Below are 20,904 nucleotides of genomic sequence, written 5' to 3'. Positions count from 1 at the left end.
GGCCCTAACCTCCCTTCCTAAGCCCCGGCAGGCCCGACCCCGCTCCCGCCCCTCACCGGCGGGTCTCCCCTGAGGGGAGCCGGAGGGGCCCTGTAGGCCCCACGCGTGGCCGGGCCCCGAGGCCGCGGGGCAGCGGGGATGGGCACGGCTTGGGGTGCGGGGAGGGCGCCGCGGGGGCCTCGACGCTCCCGCGGGGCCGCTGCGAGGCGGCGCGGCGCTTCCCCGCCTTTTCCCTCCAAAACCACGCCGGGCCCCGCGCGGCGAATCTGCGGGTCGGGCCCCGCCGACCACCCCCCTCTCAGTTCGTGGAGGAAAAAATCCAGGCCGGATCCCGGCGGTGTCGGGACGGTGCCGGCCGGACGGGACGGGGCGGCGGTGGCGCCGGGGGGGGGCCGGGAGAAGGCGGTGGCGAATCTGCCGGCAGCGCGGCGGGCCCGCTCTGCCGCTCACAGCAGCTTGAGCGTGTGGGGCGTCCTCGCCCCCCTCCCCTCCCCGCGGGGAGAGAGTGGGCAGGGTCTGCCCACCGTGATGGTTCGAACGAGCCAATGGGGCGCAGCAGCCCGCCCGCCACCGCCAATGAGCGGGGGGAGGAGGTGGTGCCAGCGGGGTAGGCTGCACCGCCCCCCGCTCGCATCCTCTCGGCGGTGCGAACGCGACCATTTTGCGGGGGGGATCGGAGAGCGGCGGCGAGCGCGGCGGCGGAGCGGTGACCGGGGGCGGGGGACGCCGCGCGGCCCAGGCAGAGGAGCGGGCGTCTCCCGCGGCGGGGCGCGGGGCCGGCGGCGGAGGCGCCTGAGCGGGGAAAGAGGCGGCTCCGGAGGCGCGGCCTGAGGCGCTGGGCCCAGGGCTCCCGCTCGCTCCGGGGAGGGGACGGGCGACGCCGAGCCCGCACCAGGCGACCGTTGTTTTTTCCCCCCCCTTCCCCTCAGCGCTGGGCGACGTCCCGCGGGCCGGGCCCGAACCGCCGTGGAAAATGTCCAGGCCTGTCAGGTGAGTCCTTGGCGGAGCGCGGAGGCCCCGCTCCCGCCTCTCCTCCCACCCGCCGCGCCAGCGCTGCCTCCCGCCCGCCCTCCTCCCGGGCCCGGCCCCCGGCGGCGGCGGCGGGCCGGCCGTGTAGGCCCTCCCGTAGCAGGCCTCGCCGCAGGGGCAGCCCGAAGCGAGGCGAGGCGGGCCGGGCCCAGCGGAGGGGCGGGAGAAGGGAGCCCGCTCGCCGGAGGGCAGGCCTGCGGCGGGGCTCCCGCGGGGCCCGCGGCGGCTGCGTGGCCGTGGAGAGGAGAGCGGGCGCGACGGAGGGGGTGGGCAGGCCGTATGGGCCGTTTTGTCCCCTATTTAGCTTTTTTTTTTTCTTCCAACTTTTTATATTTTTTTATTATTATTTGTAACGCGGCTTGTTGCTGGCCAGGCGCGGGGGGATGCGGGCTACCGGCGCGTTTGGCCGCGCCGCTCCGGGGGTGCGAAGAGGAGAGGCCTTGGGGAGAGGCCGCCGCCGGCCTCCCACGTTTTGTAACGGGGAGGAGGGGGGAACTAAAGTGAACCTTTGCCATCCAGCCTGACCCACTTGGTGCAGGGCGGACGGGCGAGAGGCGGTGGTGGCCAGCAGGCCTCTGTCGCAGCCCCCCGCGCCCCCTTGCAAGAGAAGAGGGGGATTGGGGGGGAAGGGGGGGGGCAGAGCGAACCACGCTGGCTGGGGGAGGGGACAGGCAGGCGATAAGCCATGACCAGCGAGGGTCTGGGGGAGAGGGGCTGTGCAGAGAGGGGCTGTGCATGCGAGTTAAACCACGTTTAGGGGAGGAGTTCGGAGGAGCCGCCTCCTCTGGTGGGAACAGCATTGAACACACGCCCTTTTCCTCTCGCCTAACTGCTCTCCTCTGCTCGCCTTCCGACTGGTGTTTCCCCCCTTTCCCACCCCCCAAGAGGGCTGGTTTTAGGTGGTGGGGAGGAGGGGGAAAGCGTGGGCGGCTTAGCTAAAAGGGTCTGTGTTTCCCCCAGCAGCAAAGGAGGGAGGTCGTGGTGTTTGTGTCTTTAGTTAAAGAGCGTTGGACCTGCAGCGTGGAGCTGGAGGGGAATCTTACCTACGTTGTTGAATCATTATAACTTGGCAAATCTACTGGATAGAGAACATGACATGTATCCGAGAGTTTACTGGGGGGCGAGGAGTGTATTCTTTTTTTTACTTTTCTCTGGAAAGTGCTCAGTGAACTTGTAACTTAAGTTGTCTTTATAAAAAAGGTAAGGGGCTTCATAAGGTATTCTTCAAATGCTCTGAAATTTTTTTCATTCTCGAGATACTTTAAGTAACTGGTTGTACTTTTATTCCACATCACTGGGGTGTGATTCTTAGGTATTCTGGATATTTTAGAATAATAAATATGACATTAATTGCGACTATAAAAATTACATATATACACTTATAGATGATAGCCTTGGTATTCAAGTAATATCTCTAATACACAAGAGTTTAAAAAATAAATGGGGAGGAACTAGGACAACTTTGCTAAGTAGGGAGGTTTGGCACAGTGATTAGTGAAACGGTTGTTTTTTTCGTAGCTCTCTTTTTGACCAGTAGTGTATTCCTGCATGCAAAGGTAAGGGCAGATAAAGCTCAAAGTTCCAGTTTTAGGGAATTGTCTTGGGTTCAAAAGGTGGATTAGCAGGACTGGGTAAACGCTGCTCTGAAGCATCAGGCTTTGGCCTTCTGCAAGGCAGGATGTTGGACTAGATGGACTAGTGGCCTGATCTTGAATGACAGTGCCTGTGTTCTGAAATACAGTGGTGATGTGACTTTGCTGCTCAGGGTGACACTTCTGGGTACGTTCTGCTGGTGATTTATGTGCCAGCACTGGAGTCTTGCTACAGGTAAGGAAAGTGTTGTATCTTTAAAAGTATAGCTTCTAAGACTAAGCAACTCTGTGAGCAACTGTTTCTAAAAAATAATAATAAAAGAAATCTCTGTAAAATCCTGCAGTATTGTGAAAGATCTGACTTGTCTTACCCTCCGTTGACAGGCGCTGGTCTACAGGAAAATTAAGTGCCAAAGTCCAGCAGGCTGTTAGTGGCAGAAAACTTTTTGGCGTGTGTCAGGAATAGATCTAGCATTCTGTTATCTAGCTGTATTTAGTAGTCCTTTCAGGGGAAAAAAAATGTGAATGCTCATTGGCTAGTATATTGCATTGATCTACTAGGTAGTAACTGGAGAACTCTCCTAACAGATTTTAATCCAAAACTTTTTAAATTGTATACATTTTCTTCTGGATATCTCAGCTAGTAATATGGAAGTCTGGTGAAAGGTTCCTCATCAGAATAAGATTTAGTGTTGGAAAATTTTTCTTCTATTCAATGGTCTTTGAATTAATTTATTATGTCTGCTAATTTGTAGTGAATATATATGCACTTAAGACAATGAACATAGTAAAGTCCAACATATATCCCCAGTTTCTGTTCATTGGTAGAAGACTGCCTTAAGGGTGAGTCTGGTTGTTGAAGTCAGTTTCTTAAAATTGTTAAGAAGTAGTAACAAAGTCCCAGTATTTACAGGCTTCGTGTGCCTGGCACTTAGAGCCAAGTACTTTCTACACAATTAAACTTCTGGGTGGATAACGATGGTATTTGCACTATTGTTAGAAAATGGCAAGAAGTAAAAAGTAAAGGAACATACAGTTATTGAACCTCTGCATGTTGTAGCTAACTCTTCTGGTGTACTGCAAAGAGCATTTGGAGCTAGTGGCTACATTATAGCCCTATCTATTCTGGAATGCAAATGAAATAAAACATTTTGAGCCACGATTTTTATAGACAACATCAATTAATGAGTGTTAAGTAAGAATTTAAACTTTAAACTTGATGGAGCTTGCTTCTGCTTTTCCTTGCTGGTCACTTTCACTTGCTGGTACTCCTCTCCTGCAGGCATTGCAAAATGAAACCGTGTGGCCAAGTATGGAAATCACGGGGGTTTTTTTGTTTGTTCATTTTAAGATTAACATCAGATATTAATTGATCTATCTCAGTGCTTCAAGGCTTTATGTGCTTAGTTTTTCTTTATTAGTAACTCTTGAATCTTCATTGGCACTACAGTGGAAGAGTGTCCTTTGAAATTTTGCTTGCAAGAAAAAATGTATTTATCTATTAAATGTAACTTGTCATGTTGCCAGTGTTGTACCTGGACAATGTAAAGTATAAATATTGTGATTCTGGAAAACTTCCATGGGGTAGCAGGAAAGCAACACTTCCTTGGGGACTGGCATTTAACTTGAGTAATAATGTGTGGTAGTGTCCAGAGATAAGCTATAGACGCTTTCCAGATAAGTTAAAAGGTCCTTGCTCTGAAAACTTTCAGTCTAAAGAGAAACAGAGAGCAAGGTAGGGGTATAATAAAAATCAAAATACCAGGAACAACACAGGTTGTAGAATTTCTTTTTTTTTTTTTTTTTTTTTTTTTTTTTTTTGTTTGTGTGTGTATTGGAGTTTGGTTTTTCCCCCCTGCTCTGCATTGGAACATTTCTATATTGTATTTTAAAATCTTCTAAACTGTAGTTAGGTTCAAATGGAGCATGGGCACAAGACTGCTTAAACTGTTGCTGCATAAATCATTTAATTGCTTTATGGAGTTTCAAGTCATGTGTATCCCTAAAAATTCTGCAGATACCATGAGCAGTGCCTAGTCTTACTGACGTTTGGAGTTACACCAAGTCCAGACCCAAACAATCACCTCTGTAATTGGGAACCTCTAGTCGGTGAGTCTTGTCTGAGTACAGTTGTGCCGATTTTTAAATAGACTAACACCATAGTGACGTGTTTTAGGTACATAACTGTCACTAGGCTTTGATATTTCAACTTGCTGATGCATAATTGTAAATGAATGTTCATTTAAGGCCTAGCACTGTGTATTTGTTTTGCACAACTTTGAAAAATACCTATTAAAAATCTGTCCTATCTTTTTTTCTATCTGTGTATAAAAAAAGGCACCGAAGGGGTGCTTTCAGTGGTGATATTTATTGATAATGTGTTGTCTTCCAAGTGGGACACCTTTACCAACTGCACTGAGAACCAGAAAGTGAAACTGACCACTCCTTTAACGTGAAGAAAGATCTATAACTTTTATCACAAATGCTTGGTTTGATGGTTATACTGATTAAATGCTGTAGTTGGGGGGGGGCGGGGAGGAAATAAATCTTAGTGACCAGTTAATCTGTCATTCATTTTACTTGCCATATTGTATAAGAAGATAGGTTGTTACTTCTGGTAATCATTTGACCTAAACGTTCCTCCTCAGTGCATGATGAGATCAGTTACTAGCTTTTTGAAGACCCCTTCTGGCATTGCTTTTCAGAAGTATGTGTGGGGTTTTAAAACTTGGTCTTTATCTGTGGATTTTGATGCCTTTGGAAATATCTGGGGACCTAAGCATTCCCTTTAAAAAAAAAAACAAACCAAAAGCTTTCTAGCTGATTGTTAGTTTTTATTCTGACATGTTGACTTACAAAGACTGAGGGTTTAGGGACCTCACTAGCTGAAGGTGGGGTGTTACGCCAAAATCCTTATTCAGTTGAAGAGGCATTTAGTGATCCTTTTAAATGTTGATATTGCTTTTCATCATTTCCAAATTTGAGTTTGGTAGGCATTGAGTATGGGACATAAGAATTACTGTGCATTTCTGAGTTCTTATGAAATTAACTTGAGTATTACTTTGCTAAGTAAGTGCTTCCCGTGTAACGTGTTGATGAGTTACTAGATGAGTTACTCTTTATCCCAGAAATGTTGGACTGACAGCTGTTAGTGAAACCTTAGGCTATCGGGACCTCTTTCTATACCTTTCCTCTCCCAGTTCCTTTTCACGTGCACACTTTAAATGTTAAGCTGAATTAGTAAGTTATCTTAACATTTCAGTGCACATTTTAAACCAGGTTGAACAATATCCGTCCCAGATGTCTACTAGACTGTCTTTTTATGCTCAGCCTAACTGAGTTGTACAAATAGTTTATGTTCATGCCTGGTTGGTTGCCTTAGCATCTTCTAGTTTTTGCTAGTGGCAAAGAGATACGCTTCATTGACAAAACCAGCAATGTTTTTTTTATCTGGCTTTCAACTCCAGTGAACTTACCTACTGTATTTTATCACCTTGGTGTAATGAAAGATGCATTCTGTCTTTGCAAACTCATAGCTATTAAGCATTGCAGATCAGTGCTGTTGACAGTTCTAAAGAAGAACATAAGTAGATCTAAATGGAGTGAATGATGAGTATAAAGTGAGGAGAATGGCAGCTATGAGAGCAGTTTGTTTGATGATTCTGCCCTTGTGAGCTTCTGTGGTTCTGTTGGGAAGACTTGCAAGTTTCTATCTTCAGTGATACCAGTGCAGATATTCCTTCAATCCTTCACCCTTCTCCTTGCCCTGCAAAATAGTATAAAGCAAGCCAAAGAGCCTTCTCTCTTGTTTTCTTCTGCCATCATGATTTTTTATTTCCTATTTTATACAACTGTCGCTGCTCCTGTTCACAAGGTAATGAGCCCAGCAGGATTTACTTTCTACCTGAAAACAGGGTATGGTGCTTAGGAAGAGGAGGGACATAGACAATGTTTTTCATTAATGTTTTATCTGACTGTGTTACATTTTCAGTTTCTGATTTAGTATGGGTCTCTGACTGAAATAAGCAAGATGAAGCTGTGTATGACCCAACTTCCTACAAGGTGGCAAAATTGCATTTTCTGTCTTGTTTGTTAGAGAAGTGATGTCAGAAACCATTCTTTTACAAAGCTGCTAGAACAGAATATGTGGCAATTCTACTTTCCCCCCCGTTTACGCTTTCAGAGGAAAAAACCCTAATATCTGATACTTAGACCAAATCAAGTATCTTAGTTACTTTATTATTATTCAGATGCTCACCAGAATAAAATTTAGTGTTTTCACTTGTGAGATGGATCAGGAGGCAATCTTCAGGAAGGCTGCCTGTTGGAACAGGAGTTTGAGTCCCTGGATGGTACACCATAACAAGCCTTGCCAGTAGTTGTATTCCTAAATTGGTATTTTACCATTTTTGGACCGTGAGTGAGCAGCAGGGCTGTGTAGCACGTTGCTGTTGTACTTTGTTCCACTCATGCGTACTCTGAATCTTGGATGAGATTCAACCTGTAGAAATCTAATGATTGGTCTTGCTTTCTTTTTGTTTGCTTGTTTGTTTTTTGTTTTGTTGATGGGTTGGTGGTTCTGTTGGGTTTTTTTTTTTTTTGAGTTTTAGAGGCTTGGTGTAGAGTTGAAATCAAACAATCGTGCTCCTTCATGTTTTGAAGGCTACTGCTGTAAGGCATGAATAGAGGTACTTGTACAGAAGGGTGACTTATAATTGATTCAAATGGATCAACAGCCAGAACACAACAATGACTTCTGGAGTATCTTTCAACTGAACAGTCCTACCAGCAATGCATGTTGTTAATCACAAAGTGCAGTTCAGTTATGGGAACCAAATGTGAAATTCCAGAGTCATGCTCTGCAGTGCCGGAGAGGGGAAGAGCATTGGGGTTTGTGCGCTGGATGGAGCTTGTGTTGGCTTCTCTTTGCAGTGGTCCTCAAGTCTGTGGTGCTGGGGAGGTCACTTAATCTGTCGCTTGCCTGATTTTTCTAGCTGTAGAGGTGAGCTCACGTGGTGCTAACTGCAAAATCAAGTTTATCATTGGCTTTGAGTCAGAAGGATTGTACAAAGTATGTGTGGAGGGCTTTCTGAATCTCTGGTGCCTTCAGCTGTGCTTCCTCCTCCCATTGCATGTCAGACGTAAGAGGTGGATGTTTGCAGTCTGTCTGAGGTGTTATCAGCTATAACTAAAATATAATTCAATTACACAGCTGTCTTGGTTCCCTTGAGTAGCTGTATTACAGGGCACTTGTGTCTTGTCAATAAAGTAGTTGGGACAGATGCTGAGAAAATAGCCAACAAGTACTTACATTTTGGTTTTTAGGTTTTGGTAAGTTAGAAAAAATTAGGTAAGTTAGACATTGGTTTCAGTAATAGCTGCCTGTGTAGTTAGTTAGTTTTGTCTAGAATTGGCTGTTGCAGTTGCACTGTTAATGATAGCTCATTACCTGTGCTACTTTCAGTTTGATTAGAGAGCAGAGAAGGTGCTGATAAGGTAAAGAAAGTATCGTTCCGTGCTCATTTGCTGTCCAAAAACATAGGTTGGGTGAAATGCATATTTTCTTCCATTGTTGTGCCTAGTGATACAGTTAAGCATTGTAATAGCTCTCTTACATCCTGTTAGAGCATCAAAGTAACTAATTGAGAAAGCTCCTAGAACTCCCTGGTGGAAACTTAAAATGCTTTAGAAACGGGGAACCTGTGGGAAAACAAAAATCTTGAGGAGAAGGTATGAGAGCAAGCATGATTATATTGAGCTGTGAGAAGCAGAAATTCAAAAAAGAGCAGTTAGGAAATGTTTATCTAATTCAGGATAGTATTTGTATACTTGTTTTATACCTGGAATCCTGATCTTCAATATCACAGCTTTGAGACAGGGTGTTAGGGGGAGCTCTGGCTTAAAGTTCAGGCTGATGCATTCTTTAAATACATGTTTAATCTTGAGATGCAGACAGTGCTTTAAAATAGTGCTTTCAGTAGTATAGTGATATATAATATGTATATATAGTTTTAATAATGAAAGCACTATGTAGCATAGGTTAAGATGACTCTTCCTCACTGCAGTGAGGAATAAGTGAGCCATAAGAGAGTGCTACTTACTATACAGCACTTTCAAATTCTGAGAATATAATCCACTCTGTTATAATAGCTCCTTAGAAAAATGCTAGAAAATGCAGTGTGTTCATTTCTGACTTCAAAGGTGGAGGTGGCTTATTTATGAGAGTTTTCTTGGGATGTTTTTGGGATACAAATCCTGCACTGGAAGCAAGGATAAGGCACTTTCTTCTTACTTGAAGAAAGCTTTTGTGTCTCTCTGAGGTTATGAATTGCTAATTTTATTTTATTTTTTCCCCCTGCTTTTTAACAGGAACAGAAAGGTGGTCGATTACTCCCAGTTTCAGGAATCAGATGATGCTGGTAAATGACTTCTCTTTTTTTTTTTTTTTTTTCCCCCTAACAATATAATATTTTGGGGCTACAGCAGTTCATTTATTGCTTTGCATATTAAGTGTTTTGCTTCTAGTTCATCTTTAACTTAAATTCTAAGGAGTTTCTGCTCTTCACAGCCTCTGAACTGTTAATAAGTATTTGAAAATATAATGATTCTCATATGTTTTGTATTAAACAAACAATGGTGATAGAAATCTTATTATTTAATGCTTGTATTGTTGTAGTGCCCTGAGGCTGTTGGCAGCAACTCTCTTCTTTGGTCTATGTTATGTTCTGTGGCAGAATCTCCCTGATGCCACTTTTTTCTCCAGTAAAATATGTTTTCAATTTATTTTAGTGGACTCTAGTTAATTCCATAAAGGAATTTTTGTGAATTGCATCTAAAAAAAAATAAAAATCTTTATGTTCTCTGTGAATTAACAAAATATTTCTGAAAGTCATATGGACTGTTTTGTGTTCTTAGAAAATAGACATACTGCTACTGTTTGCTAAGTGAGGTTGCACTGATAATTAATGGAAACAAATATGCATAGTTCTTAATTGCAGTCCTGTTATTCATATTGTATAAGGTATTGTGTAATAGTTGTAAAAAGTTATGCTGTAAAATACTATATAATGACACACTTTTTCCCATCAGAGGACAGTTTGCTGTTAAAAGTGTGTAGAAATATGTATGGATGTTAACTTTTAATAGGTTTACATAATACCTCTGGTTTTGACTAGCTGTAAAATGAGATACTGTGTCCTCTTGTGAGGCTTTTTGTGTGTTTCCTAATAGTCCTGTGTCAGACTTGATTTTATGTGGCATTTTTATTGTGCTGTTGGCAGAAAAAAAGGTAAATCACTAGTTTAAGACAGGACTTTGCTTCTATAAAGTTTTGTTTGAAGCTTTGTGATTTTATTTTTTTTTTTTGAAGGGCTTCTTTTTGATGTGCATGAAATGGTCAGTTTAAGTTATAGCTGAGGAAGTCAGTTTGCTGGGAACTAGGAGTTTGATTCAAAACCATTTTGTACTGTCCCGTCCAGATGAAGATTATGGAAGAGATTCAGGTCCCCCATCGAAGAAAATCCGTTCGTCTCCCCGGGAGGCTAAAAATAAGAGGCGATCTGGGAAGAATTCTCAGGAGGACAGGTAAAAGAAGCACTTCATCTGTTATGAACATGTCTCCAAACCTTGTCCTGCATGTGGGGAGCAGTATCTTGTAAGAGGGATGATTGTAAGCGGCGTTCAAGGCCAGCAGTATAAGATGCAGAGCTCTCGATCACAAGGCTTGCACAACCAGCTTGGACATTGAGGTGGTTCTTTCTTATCTGCGTAGACAGAGAAATCATGTGTAAAGTACTTGTCTCTAGTACTTCGTCATTAAAATAGCTTTCAAGAGCTAGACAGTTAGAATGGGAAGGAGTATGATCTGAGTTACAAAAACTGGCAATTAGTACAATTACCTAGGTAAGTTAGTGGCAAGATGCATTTCATTTTCCATGTTTTTTCGGTATGCTCAGAGCATTCCTGTGGTTAAAGATTAAATGGGATGGTAAAGTGGCAGTTAGGAGTACGGGCCATTTGTTAGCTCTGTGGTTCTTTGTTTCCCATTTCCTGTTTTGTCTAATTCAGAAACACAGTAACTTGTTTTGATAACTGAGTTGCTCCGGCAGTGTGAAAGGGCTCACTTAGAACTAAGCAAATGATTGTCATAAAACCTACTAAGTCAACTGACTGCTTTTGTGACCGACATCAACTTCAGGGATGGAGGTTCTGCCAGCTGGTTCTTATTCTATAAACCGAAGGTGTCTCTTTATTCTGTCGCACTGTTTGCGGGAATATAGGTAACTTACCAGCAGGCGTGCCTAAGAAGCTTCCCCAGTCATGCTCCTGTTCTATAAGTTAAAAGCTGAATGAAGGCATGGGAGTATTCACGTGGTCCACCTGCTATTGTGAACTGAGAGGGAGAGACTATTTTCACGCTGGCAAATGCCTGTAGCACCTGAAATCAAAGATTTAATGGGCACGATGTATAAAGAAATTGGACTAGGCAGCTCCCAAAACAACTAAATAGTTGACTTGATGTTCTACTAGCTTTGGGAATTTTTAAGTATGTAAGAATACTTCTGTGTTTATCACAAACATTGCAGAGGGCTTGCGTGTAAAACAAACTCATGTATTTAAGTGATTGAAATCCACAGCTATCTGTATAAGACTGAAAACATATGGGCCTGAGGGGCTGAAATGTGACAAGTTATCTAAACTATTAGAGTTCTCGAGAATGTTGTGTGTCAGCTCCCACTGCCAAATTTGAAAGTAGCAACGATTTGATCTATTGTATTTCTTGACCTTGTCAAAGTCTGCAGTTCAGCCATTCCTGAAGCATATGTTGTACATCAGTGGCCTTCAACAGAGTATTCCTGTTTAAAACACTTGTTTATTCTCTGATTGGAGTGCATGTTCTCACATGCTGGAAGGAAGACCCTCTCTGGACAGTGGTAATGACTAATGATGGGTGTTTGGATAAGAACAGAACATTAGTATTTGCTTGATAGGGATACCCTCTGATGAGGATTGAAACCACTAGAAGGGAGTAGTGAAACTCCATCAGAGATCAGATCGTTTGGGAGATTGTAGACCAAATATGTTCTGGTTAAGTGCTCTATGGCAGTGCACAGAGAATGAAGCAGTCTAAAGAAAACAATGACAGGAAGACAAGTGATGACTATAAATCTATTGAGAGTAAAACTTTTCCATTTATAGACTCAGACATGCATTAGCATAAAAAATTTCAAAATTCTAACTGTAAAATGGAAGACATCTGGGTTATTGGTAGATTTCAGAGTGAAGTGCATGGTTCATCTCAACCTTCTTATTTCCTGGTGGTTCACTTGATTCCATGTAAGTTTGTATGTGATTCGGAGTTCGAACATTATCTTTCCAACCATGATAATTACATATACAGCTGAGTAATCCTGAAGTATAACATGATAATGTCCAGGGAAAGTGCATATTGCCATCTTAGAGACCAGTTTGCTCTCTGAAAATTGGTATTTTCCATACAGCAATGACTGAAATAGAGGTTAAAATAGCAGTCAAACTCTGTCTTTCTCTCATTTTCAGTGAGGATTCAGAGGAAAAAGATGTGAAGACTAAAAAAGATGATTCACACTCGGCAGGTAACTACATTGTACTGATGGTGTGTCTTCAAAATAAAGACCAGCTTGTAAGAGTTACAGGAATAAGATTTCACGTAGGAAAGAAATTGTTCTGACTAGCGAAGCATGTGCTTTTCCAATACACTTACCTTGACCTGGATGCTGCCTCTACTCCTGTTACTTCCAGCCCTGATTTGGGGTAACATACTTTTTTTGGGTAATACGATGCTGAGATAGTTTTTCTTTACAGGTAGATAAATGCATATTAATCTTCCCTGTAGTTCTCAACCATATTTCAGAATGATACAAGAAACTTCGTATTTGTACTTTCTCCTTCCAGATGAAGATTTTGGCAGTGAAGATGATGACTTAGGAGCAGATGATGGCAAAGCTGACAGTGACTATGAGAGCTCTCAAAAAAGCAAAAAAGGAAAAAAGGCTAAACCAGAAAAGAATAAGAGAGCAGCCTCCAAATCCAGGAAAAGGCCTGCAGGTAAAAAAAAAAAAAAAAGGGTTGCTAGTCTTTGCAGGGAAAGATACTGCACAAGATCTTTGTTGGGTGACTACAGAAAAGTGCTTATTAGGTTGAATGTGACCGTGTTCTCCTCACTGCTCAGTTATTCGGTGAGCATCTTGATTAACTTTCTCATGAACGGTTTGACCTTTGCCTTGCCCATGTGCTACCTGAAGACAGTTACGTGGTCTGTGTTCTGTATCTTCATTATAACTTGGTGACTTTTGCTGCAGAGGACAGTGAGGATGAGAAAGAAGACCACAAAAATGTGCGTCAGCAACGACAGGCAGCATCCAAAGCAGCTTCTAAACAACGAGAGATGCTTATGGATGATGTGGGTAGTGAGGAGGAAGAACAAGAGGATGATGAGGCACAGTTCCAGGAGAGTGAGTAAATGGGATTGTAAAAAGTTAAAATAAAGTTTGTTATTTGACTGCGACAGTGAAGACTAAAGCTTTTTGTCTCGGCAATTTATTTGATATTGCTTTTCTGTCCAACAGACCAAGCTTATGTTTTTCACATCTAGAATTTTTGTTTGAAGTTTGCAGCAAAGATCTTTGTATGTCTTTATAAGCAGCCCTAAAGGATTATTTTAAAGTTCTTAATGCTTTTTGCTGCGTCTTGCTATCCCATTGGTTTTGGGGCATTGATGCTACTTTCAGGTGATAAAGAAGTACTTTATCCTTGATTGATCAAAGTAGGACAGTTTGTTTCATAAGAAGAGATGGGTTCAGCCGGTAATGAACCACAGTAAGTTCATGAAATACAAAGTGCAAACATGATTTCAGAACGAAGTAAGAGTACCATTGAAAAGATCACTTCTCTCTGTCAAGAGATTCTCTTTATTTTGAGATGGGTTACTTACTGAGGAGATGAAGCATACTTTGAGAACCTCAAATCACTTGTGTGTTTCATCATGCTAGTGCTTTATCCCTACCAGTGTAAAATCTTCTCCTATGTCCAGTTTCATTAGCACAGCAGATAGGTGGAAGCTCATAAGGTCACAGAGTCCTAGTTTCCCGTCTCTGCAGTTTAACTGGCAGATCTCTCAACTGTATCTTCTGCTCCCTTTCCTTTTTTTCAAAAAACTTAAATTTCTTTGTGCTTTCAGCAGATTCAGGAAGCGATGAAGACTTCCTCATGGAAGATGACGATGATAGTGACTATGGCAGTTCAAAAAAGAAAAATAAAAAGGTCTCCAAGAAATCCAAGCCAGAGAGGAAAGAAAAGAAAATGCCGAAGCCCAGGCTAAAGGCTACAGGTGCGTCTATGCAAATAGTCGCACGGTTTGCTTTAGAAGCATGTATTTTCTTTTTCTACTATGGAAGACTCAGTGGAAGTCTTGGGATCGTTAAGCATTGACATAAAATGTTGAAGGGCTAATTCATGTAATTTGCCATGATTTAAAGCAGCACTGGGAAATAATAAGGTGGCTTTAATTCTTATTTAAAAGATTGAGTTAGTATATATGTCTCTTGGGCAAAAGCTGTGTAGTTTGCAAAACCTTCCCTATTGAGGTGCTGCAGTCTGACTTTCTGTGTCTCATAGCCAAATAATAGAATTTGTGTCTTTCTTTGGAACTCATGGACTTTGTGATGTTTTCAGGGTGGAGGAAGGCGGAGAAATTTGAATGAAACGATAATTTGATGCATTTCTGCAGGAAGTCTAAAATCATAATAGCAACGTCTGTACTGGTTTGACAGTAGGCTAGCTATGCTAGTTTATGATGTCATATACAATAATTAGTTAGGAACTGCAATTAAATAGTTTTTAAATCTTGTTAGTTAACTTTCCAGTTCAGCCTTACTAATATGGAGTGCAAAAACCACTCTGTGTGTGGTACGGTCAAAGCAAAATGAATCCTGCTACTGAAGCATCTCATAAATCGTGTTTGTATAAAGCCATATGCTTTTTTTGGTTTTGCTAGAGATCATAATTTTTATAAGCTTTTTCTTTTTTCAGTGACCCCCAGTCCAGTGAAAGGCAAAGGGAAGGCGGGCCGCCCCACAGCCTCCAAGGCAACAAAAGAAAAGACCCCATCCCCCAAAGAAGAGGATGAAGAGCCTGAAAGTCCCCCAGAAAAGAAAAAATCAGCCAGCCCTCCACCAGAGAAGTCAGGGGATGAGGGATCTGAAGATGAAGCACCCTCTGGTGAAGATTAAATGGCAGTTGAAAAAAATCTTTGTTTAAAAAAAAAAAAAAGGAAAAAAAGAAAAAGGAAAAGAAAACATACTTAGGGGTAGAACACGGTTTTGGCTGTGGCTTGACTCATGGGCTTTGAATGCTGTCTTTACTTTCAGCTGTTTAATACAGTGTATCCTTTTTTTAATAAGAGGAAACCCTTATACAGTAATATTTTGAAGTCAATGTTCTCTGTTGGCCATTCCGTTCTCCCTCCCCCACCAAATCTGAAAGCCATTTGAGACAAATTAACAGACCATTTAAATATATATTTTTTTCAAGGGATACTGCAGTTGTGAAGCAATAAGGTTTGAGACTGATACGTGGAAACCATACTTACAAATCGTTAAGTAGAATAGATTTCCCAGTGCTGGTAAGAGTTCTTTAAAACTATTATTCTGTATTTGAATATGTGGAAAAAATGAACCTATGCTTTAACAGACTTCTGTTGATACAAGTTCACTTTCAGAAATAATGTAGTTGATATGAATTCCAATTGAGGAACAGGAAACATGGGGAGGAAACCTATGTTTCTTGGATTCAGGCACACTTTTAACGGAAAGCAATTAAGAGATTGTAGATGGTCCACTGTCTTTTATTTAGAAAAGACCCTCCAATTAGGTTGCAGGATCTTTTGTCTTTGCTGGATAGAATACTATTCTGCTTTAGGCAAATTGCAGTTCATTCAATGCAAACTCAGATATACAACCTTCTTACATCCATTAACTGTATTTTATTTCTTCCAAGGTTGGCTATAGATGGGCAGAATAGGGAAGAGAAATTGAAAACAATTTTTAAAACTCTGGTTTCCATTTGGTATTGTGGAAAATGTCTTTAAAGTTTTTTCCAAGGAAAAAAAAAATATGGGTAGTGTAAAACTAAATTCTTTAGCTTTTGGGACAAGGGATGTCCTTTTATAAATGTGAAGCAAAGGATTCCTGTAATGCTCTGGTCAGTCTCGGATCCCATGAGTCACGCTTAAGTGTTTCTCTTCTCTCCCCCCGTCTGTCCTCGGAAAGGCTATGTAGTCATACCTCTCAGCCTCTCCAGCCGCAGTGCTGGCCAGCAGACTTCCATCGATACTGAACATCACCCCCGTACCACTTCCACGTCTTCATCCTTCCATCCTACAGCGTGGGGGGCTTTGCTCCCACGCAGACATGTCTGCTTCTAACTGTTGGTCATCATTCTGCTCCCTGAGCCTCAGACGTGCTGAATAGGGAACAGTGTTAAAAGGTGAAGCTAGGAGGAAGTGGAGTTTGGAAGCAGTGTAGCAGGGCTGTCGTTTTGTAATAAAAGCAAGATGTCCCTCTAAATGCAAGACACTTGAAACGTGTGTGGTGGCATTTTACTGTGTTTTTATCAAAGCAGCCATATCCTTTTTTAATCTTTAATTAAAATACCCAAGCCTTGGTTTTCAAAGCCTAATACAGAGGTTGCTGCCATGTTTGTTGGTGGAAATATTGAAAACTGGACCTGCCATTTTTCTTTCTTTTTTTTTTTTTCTTAAACCCTTTGTGCTTTCTGTATGTTGCTCACAGTTATCTTATAGCTGATAAGCTTTGCATCTTTTTTTTTGTCACAGAACTACACGTTTTGTAACCAGCCTCTTGAAGGTAACATAAGGCAGCTAATTAGTTGGATTTCTGGTGCGCATGCTACCAGATTTGTTAATCCTGTTTGGATTTTTAGAGAGCTTTTAGATGTGATACACTAATATGACCAGGAAGGACACTTGGCTGAATGGCATAGGGAGCCTGAAGATGCTGAGCCCAGTGTGGAGCCTATATGCGGAACGGAATATTAATATAACAGCCGAGTGATTGTCTTGTGTGATTCATAGCCATGGATTTTATTGAGGCTGGTAAATTACTTTACCTTGGCTTATAAAAAATTAAGTTCTCTAACATTCTTTACTATAATGAAACTACTGTTGCCGTTACAATAAAGATGATCGGTGTTTCCATTGTAAATCTTTTTTTTTTAAAGTGGTTTAATTTTGCAGAACAGCTTAAGGCTGGCATGAAGGATCAGTCTTGAAAAAGAAGCGAATGTAATCCCCTCTCCTCTCCCACACCTCTTCCCACCTTCCAGATCTCTGGGAGAGCAGAGTTTCTTGCATTCCCTCCACTCCTAGTCGAGTGCTTCTTGGGTAATACGGGAAAATAAATGGCCAAGTTCTAAAAAACACTTGCGTTCAATTTGGGGATAGTATACACTTTTATGAATGTCTGGTCCACACAGTTGTTCCCCTTCAGTCCAGACTATGTTTCAAGCTATTCTTGTCTATTGGGTTCTTACGGTTTTTTTGGTATTAAAATGTGCAAGGGTTACTTAAATGTAGAATACCTCTAGCTGATCTGGTCAAACAGCTGTTTCTTTGCCCGCTAGACCAGACTTTTTTCTGAAGAGTGTATTTTGTAAGTTCCATTTAAAATATATTCTTGAGGTTTTTTTCTACCACAGTTAACTAAAGTTAAGGCTGTGAAAAATATGTTTCTGTTGTTCTCAGTTCAGATTTTGGACTGGATTATTTTACGCCTGGCAGTTTTGGCCCTTTATCTTACAAAACTGTTCTGCTTTCTCATGTGTTCATCTCTAATGGCTGTTACAGGCTGCATGATGCTTATCTTTGAGTTTGTTACAACCCAAACACTATGTAAATCCTGTACTACTTCTGGGATTTTGTAACTTTTCCTATACCTTACTGTTTTGCTGATTGTGCAAACACTAAGCCCTAATGGTCTGTTGGGTTACTCTGTTAGAATTGCAGGAGTTTACGTTTTTACAGATAAGAGGAAAATTATGAAGGTTAATACATGTTTTTTGGGTTTTTTAGTACACGACATTTTCCGGTAGCTGCAGACTTCACATTTTTAAATGTCCTCTTTAAATAATTTGTATTAAGCATTCTGATTTCTTGAAGGAAAGCTGTAAAAATGCCTTTCTCTAGGAGCATGAATAGTTCTCCATGGAGCAGAAAGTTACATTCACAGAAGAAGGCTTTGAAAAGATTGTCTTCTGTTACACAGCTGTAGTTTTGGAGCCTTTGCAGAGAGGTAAACGAATTTATTCCAATGTTCAGTTAACTTAATACCCTGCCCTGGTCTTACTCTTAAAATGGTAGTTCATAACTAACTTCCATTATATAGCCTTTCATTCATTCCGTTCTGAATCCACACCACCACATTGAGTTTCGCAGTTATATGTCAGTAGTACTGCCTTTAACTGGCCAGAAGACTTGATCAGTAAAAATTGGAATTTCAGTTGGAATTTCATACTAAAGATTATTTCCTTTGGTTTCTGTTTGATCAGCATGAAAATGCCAAATGTGTCAAGCTAAATGGGTTTCAGAATGGATTGTGGGTGAGAGCAAGACTTAGAAATGGGGCAGCCAAGAAGCTTTTCATTTTGTTGTTTTAACTTCATCAAAGCAGCAGAGTGTGTGGGGAGAGAAGCAGCACACCTTGGGTGGCTTCTGCTGGGGCACCTCACCGATGCCAGTAACAGTGCTGAGCCTGCTCAGCTCCTGTTGCCACCGCACGGCGGCATCCACAGGTGATGGGCTACCAGGGCAGTGGCAGAAGATGTGCTTGAATTCCTTTTTTTCTTTTTTTCTTTTTTTTTTTTTTTTTCCCCCTCCGCTGGTGACGGTCACAAAGGTACAATAGACACTGAGGCACCCAGGTTAAGGAGGGAGGGAAGTAAACTGTAACATGCTGGAAGCTTTTGAGCTGTAGAAACTGGTGCTTTGCTTTATGTAATTTGTTTGTGAAGTGTTTATTTTTATAACAGATCATATTGTTGAACACATGGTTCTTAAAAACTACAAACTGATCCATGAGTTTAATATTTGAGAAGTGGATGTTCATCTGCTGGGGGAGGCAGGATATGAAAATGTAAGCAGATGGATATTTAAAGGGACACTGTCACAAAATAGTTGCTGGCATGTAGGATATGTTAGTTTGGGGGACTCGCATCTATATGTGGAAATTATATATTCTATATGTATATGATCAAATAGAAAATTTTCCCTGAAGTTTGAATATTTCTGGGGAGGTTTAAATAAAAGTTCTGCTAATGAAACTAGGAAGCAGAACTTAACTATTATGTTCTTACTGTCCAGGTTGGCTTTTTTTTTTAAGTACCATAAGGAGTATCAGAGCTCTGAAAGATGACAGTGTCCTTCCGAGACCTCCCCAAATCAAGTGTATCCTCGTTTTAAACTTCCCACTTCAGTAGATGACTGGCATTTGAATGTCTTTTCATTGAACTCTTTCTACTAAAACACAAATGTTTCTAAGTCTAGTCAAGTTCTCACCATGTGCTGACTCTGTATCAACCACTATTGGAAGCGACTCTCTAGACTGCCTGCCCCCTTCAGCTGCGGTGAATCGAGTGGGTCCATCGGCCTCAGCACGCTCAGTGTGACTGCAAACACCATTGTGCATATGCTTTGTATATTGGGGCAAGGGTTTTTTATATATATATTTTGGGAGGGGTAGTGGGTGGGATGGAGAAATACTCAATCAGCTTAAGCCAGAATAATGTGTGTAAAAGCCCCTGAAGTATTTTGTGTGTGAGTGCGCGGGTGTGAGTGCGCGCATGGGAGTGTCTGACATCTTATTCCCTTTGTGTTCTGAAGATTTGTGAGTTTTACTTTTTTTTTTTTCCTGCAGAAGCAATTGTTACAAAAAAATTGTAAATAAGAGCTACATTACTTTTGTTTAACCATGAACATCATGTCACAGCAAACCCTGAATAATCACTTTGAAGGTAGAGGAGGAGACTCCAGGTCGGGCCTTGGGCCCTGCGCTATCTGCAAGGCATCATTATATGGTATGCAGTGAATATTTGTCTTGAGTATTTGCAATCCCCTGTTGAGCTTTTCTAAAAATCGGGCTCTTTGCAGTTTCTCTCCCCATCCCTTTTAATTTTTTGTTTTGTTTTTTTTTCTTAAATCTCGAGAGCAGACAGAAAAAGGGGCAGCTGCAGACTGTTCCAGCGCTGCTGGCCCGTGCCGGGGTGTGTGTTGCAGACGTGGCTGCCATCACTGGGCCCCGTAGGGTTGGTGACTTTTGCAATACCTTGACAATACTGAGATCTACCGCATGGTACTAGGAGTTAAGTCTGAATGTAACATTAATGCTTTATTTAAAATAAAAACAACACTTTTTTTTTTCCAAAGGGTTGAAGTGAACATGACTGTTGACCATGTTCGTGAATTTATAGGTGCAACATTCATTGGTAGAATTGTGTGATGGTCTTTTGTGCTACTTAATTTTACATATTCCAGTCTCTGTATGTACCTGCAAAGAAAGAAAAAAAAAATAACAAAACCCTGCTTTGCTTTTATTGAAGGGTTCCCAGGACTGCATACCTGCTCCTGAGCTCTGTTTTAAGTATGTGTATCCTTCGCTTGTATTTTGTATTAAAAAAAAACACAAGGAAAAAGAACCCTTTATTGTTCAGCATGTTGGAATTGTGTCCCCTCTTTTATTTTTCTCCTTTTTGGAATATATTAAGCAACTCATTCTTCTGTATCTTTTATTTTCTTTTGTAAACTTTTTGGTTTTGTTTAAAAATGGCTTTATAAAAGGGCTTTTATAACCCATAAACATGACTTGTGTAATTTTTCTGCTGTTCAAAGGTATTCTGTGGTTGCCTTTTGTTTTGTGAATGTTAGCGAGATGTAAAAACGTGTTCATCTTTCATGATGGCTGATATTTTGGGGAGTCGTTCCTTTGCAGAGGTGGTGCTTTCTTTGAGGAGTACAAGTCAGGTTTTGGCCAGGCCAGGCTGACGCCTGTCACCTTCCCCTTACTCCCTCTGTGTTGAGGGGAAGTTGTGAAGAATTAAGTCGTATTGGCAGTAAAGAACCCAGTCCTTGGTTCTACAGGCTGTTCCATGAGTTGTGAGGAGGTTTTTCGGCTTCAAAACCAATTATAAAAATCAATGATGAGGAGAGACAAAGCCCTTCACACATGATGCTCAC

The 20,904-nt window shown here is 41.8% G+C and overlaps 1 protein-coding gene across 3 annotated transcripts; it reads left to right on the top strand.

The window, feature by feature from the left end:
- The first annotated feature begins 619 nt into the window (after positions 1-619).
- Positions 620-20,556, top strand: NUCKS1 (nuclear casein kinase and cyclin dependent kinase substrate 1). Of its 3 annotated transcripts, XR_010073802.1 has the most exons (9): positions 620-990; positions 8,991-9,040; positions 10,100-10,205; positions 12,180-12,235; positions 12,555-12,707; positions 12,962-13,114; positions 13,840-13,989; positions 14,691-19,748; positions 19,883-20,556. XR_010073802.1 is itself a non-coding variant. In XM_063356426.1 (8 exons), exons 1-8 carry the CDS (start codon positions 974-976, stop codon positions 14,888-14,890), a joined length of 885 nt encoding a protein of 294 aa, XP_063212496.1. In that variant the 5' UTR covers positions 620-973; the 3' UTR covers positions 14,891-20,555. The 3 variants fall into 3 exon arrangements, 2 of the variants coding, with proteins under 2 accessions (XP_063212496.1, XP_063212497.1); XM_063356426.1 differs by having other exon boundaries at positions 14,691-20,555; XM_063356427.1 differs by having other exon boundaries at positions 621-990; positions 13,843-13,989; positions 14,691-20,554.
- The last annotated feature ends 348 nt before the right edge of the window (positions 20,557-20,904 follow it).

This window comes from Chroicocephalus ridibundus, chromosome 20, assembly GCF_963924245.1.
Source record: "Chroicocephalus ridibundus chromosome 20, bChrRid1.1, whole genome shotgun sequence".
Lineage (NCBI taxonomy): Eukaryota > Metazoa > Chordata > Aves > Charadriiformes > Laridae > Chroicocephalus > Chroicocephalus ridibundus.
This window is presented reverse-complemented; position numbering and strand designations above follow the sequence as displayed.

Bases quoted from the DNA above. Each gene is read 5' to 3' on its own strand.
- NUCKS1 (XM_063356426.1), top strand. The intron at 9,041-10,099 runs GTAAATGACTTC...TGTCCCGTCCAG, and splicing joins TCAGGAATCAGATGATGCTG to ATGAAGATTATGGAAGAGAT. The intron at 12,236-12,554 runs GTAACTACATTG...TTCTCCTTCCAG, and splicing joins AGATGATTCACACTCGGCAG to ATGAAGATTTTGGCAGTGAA.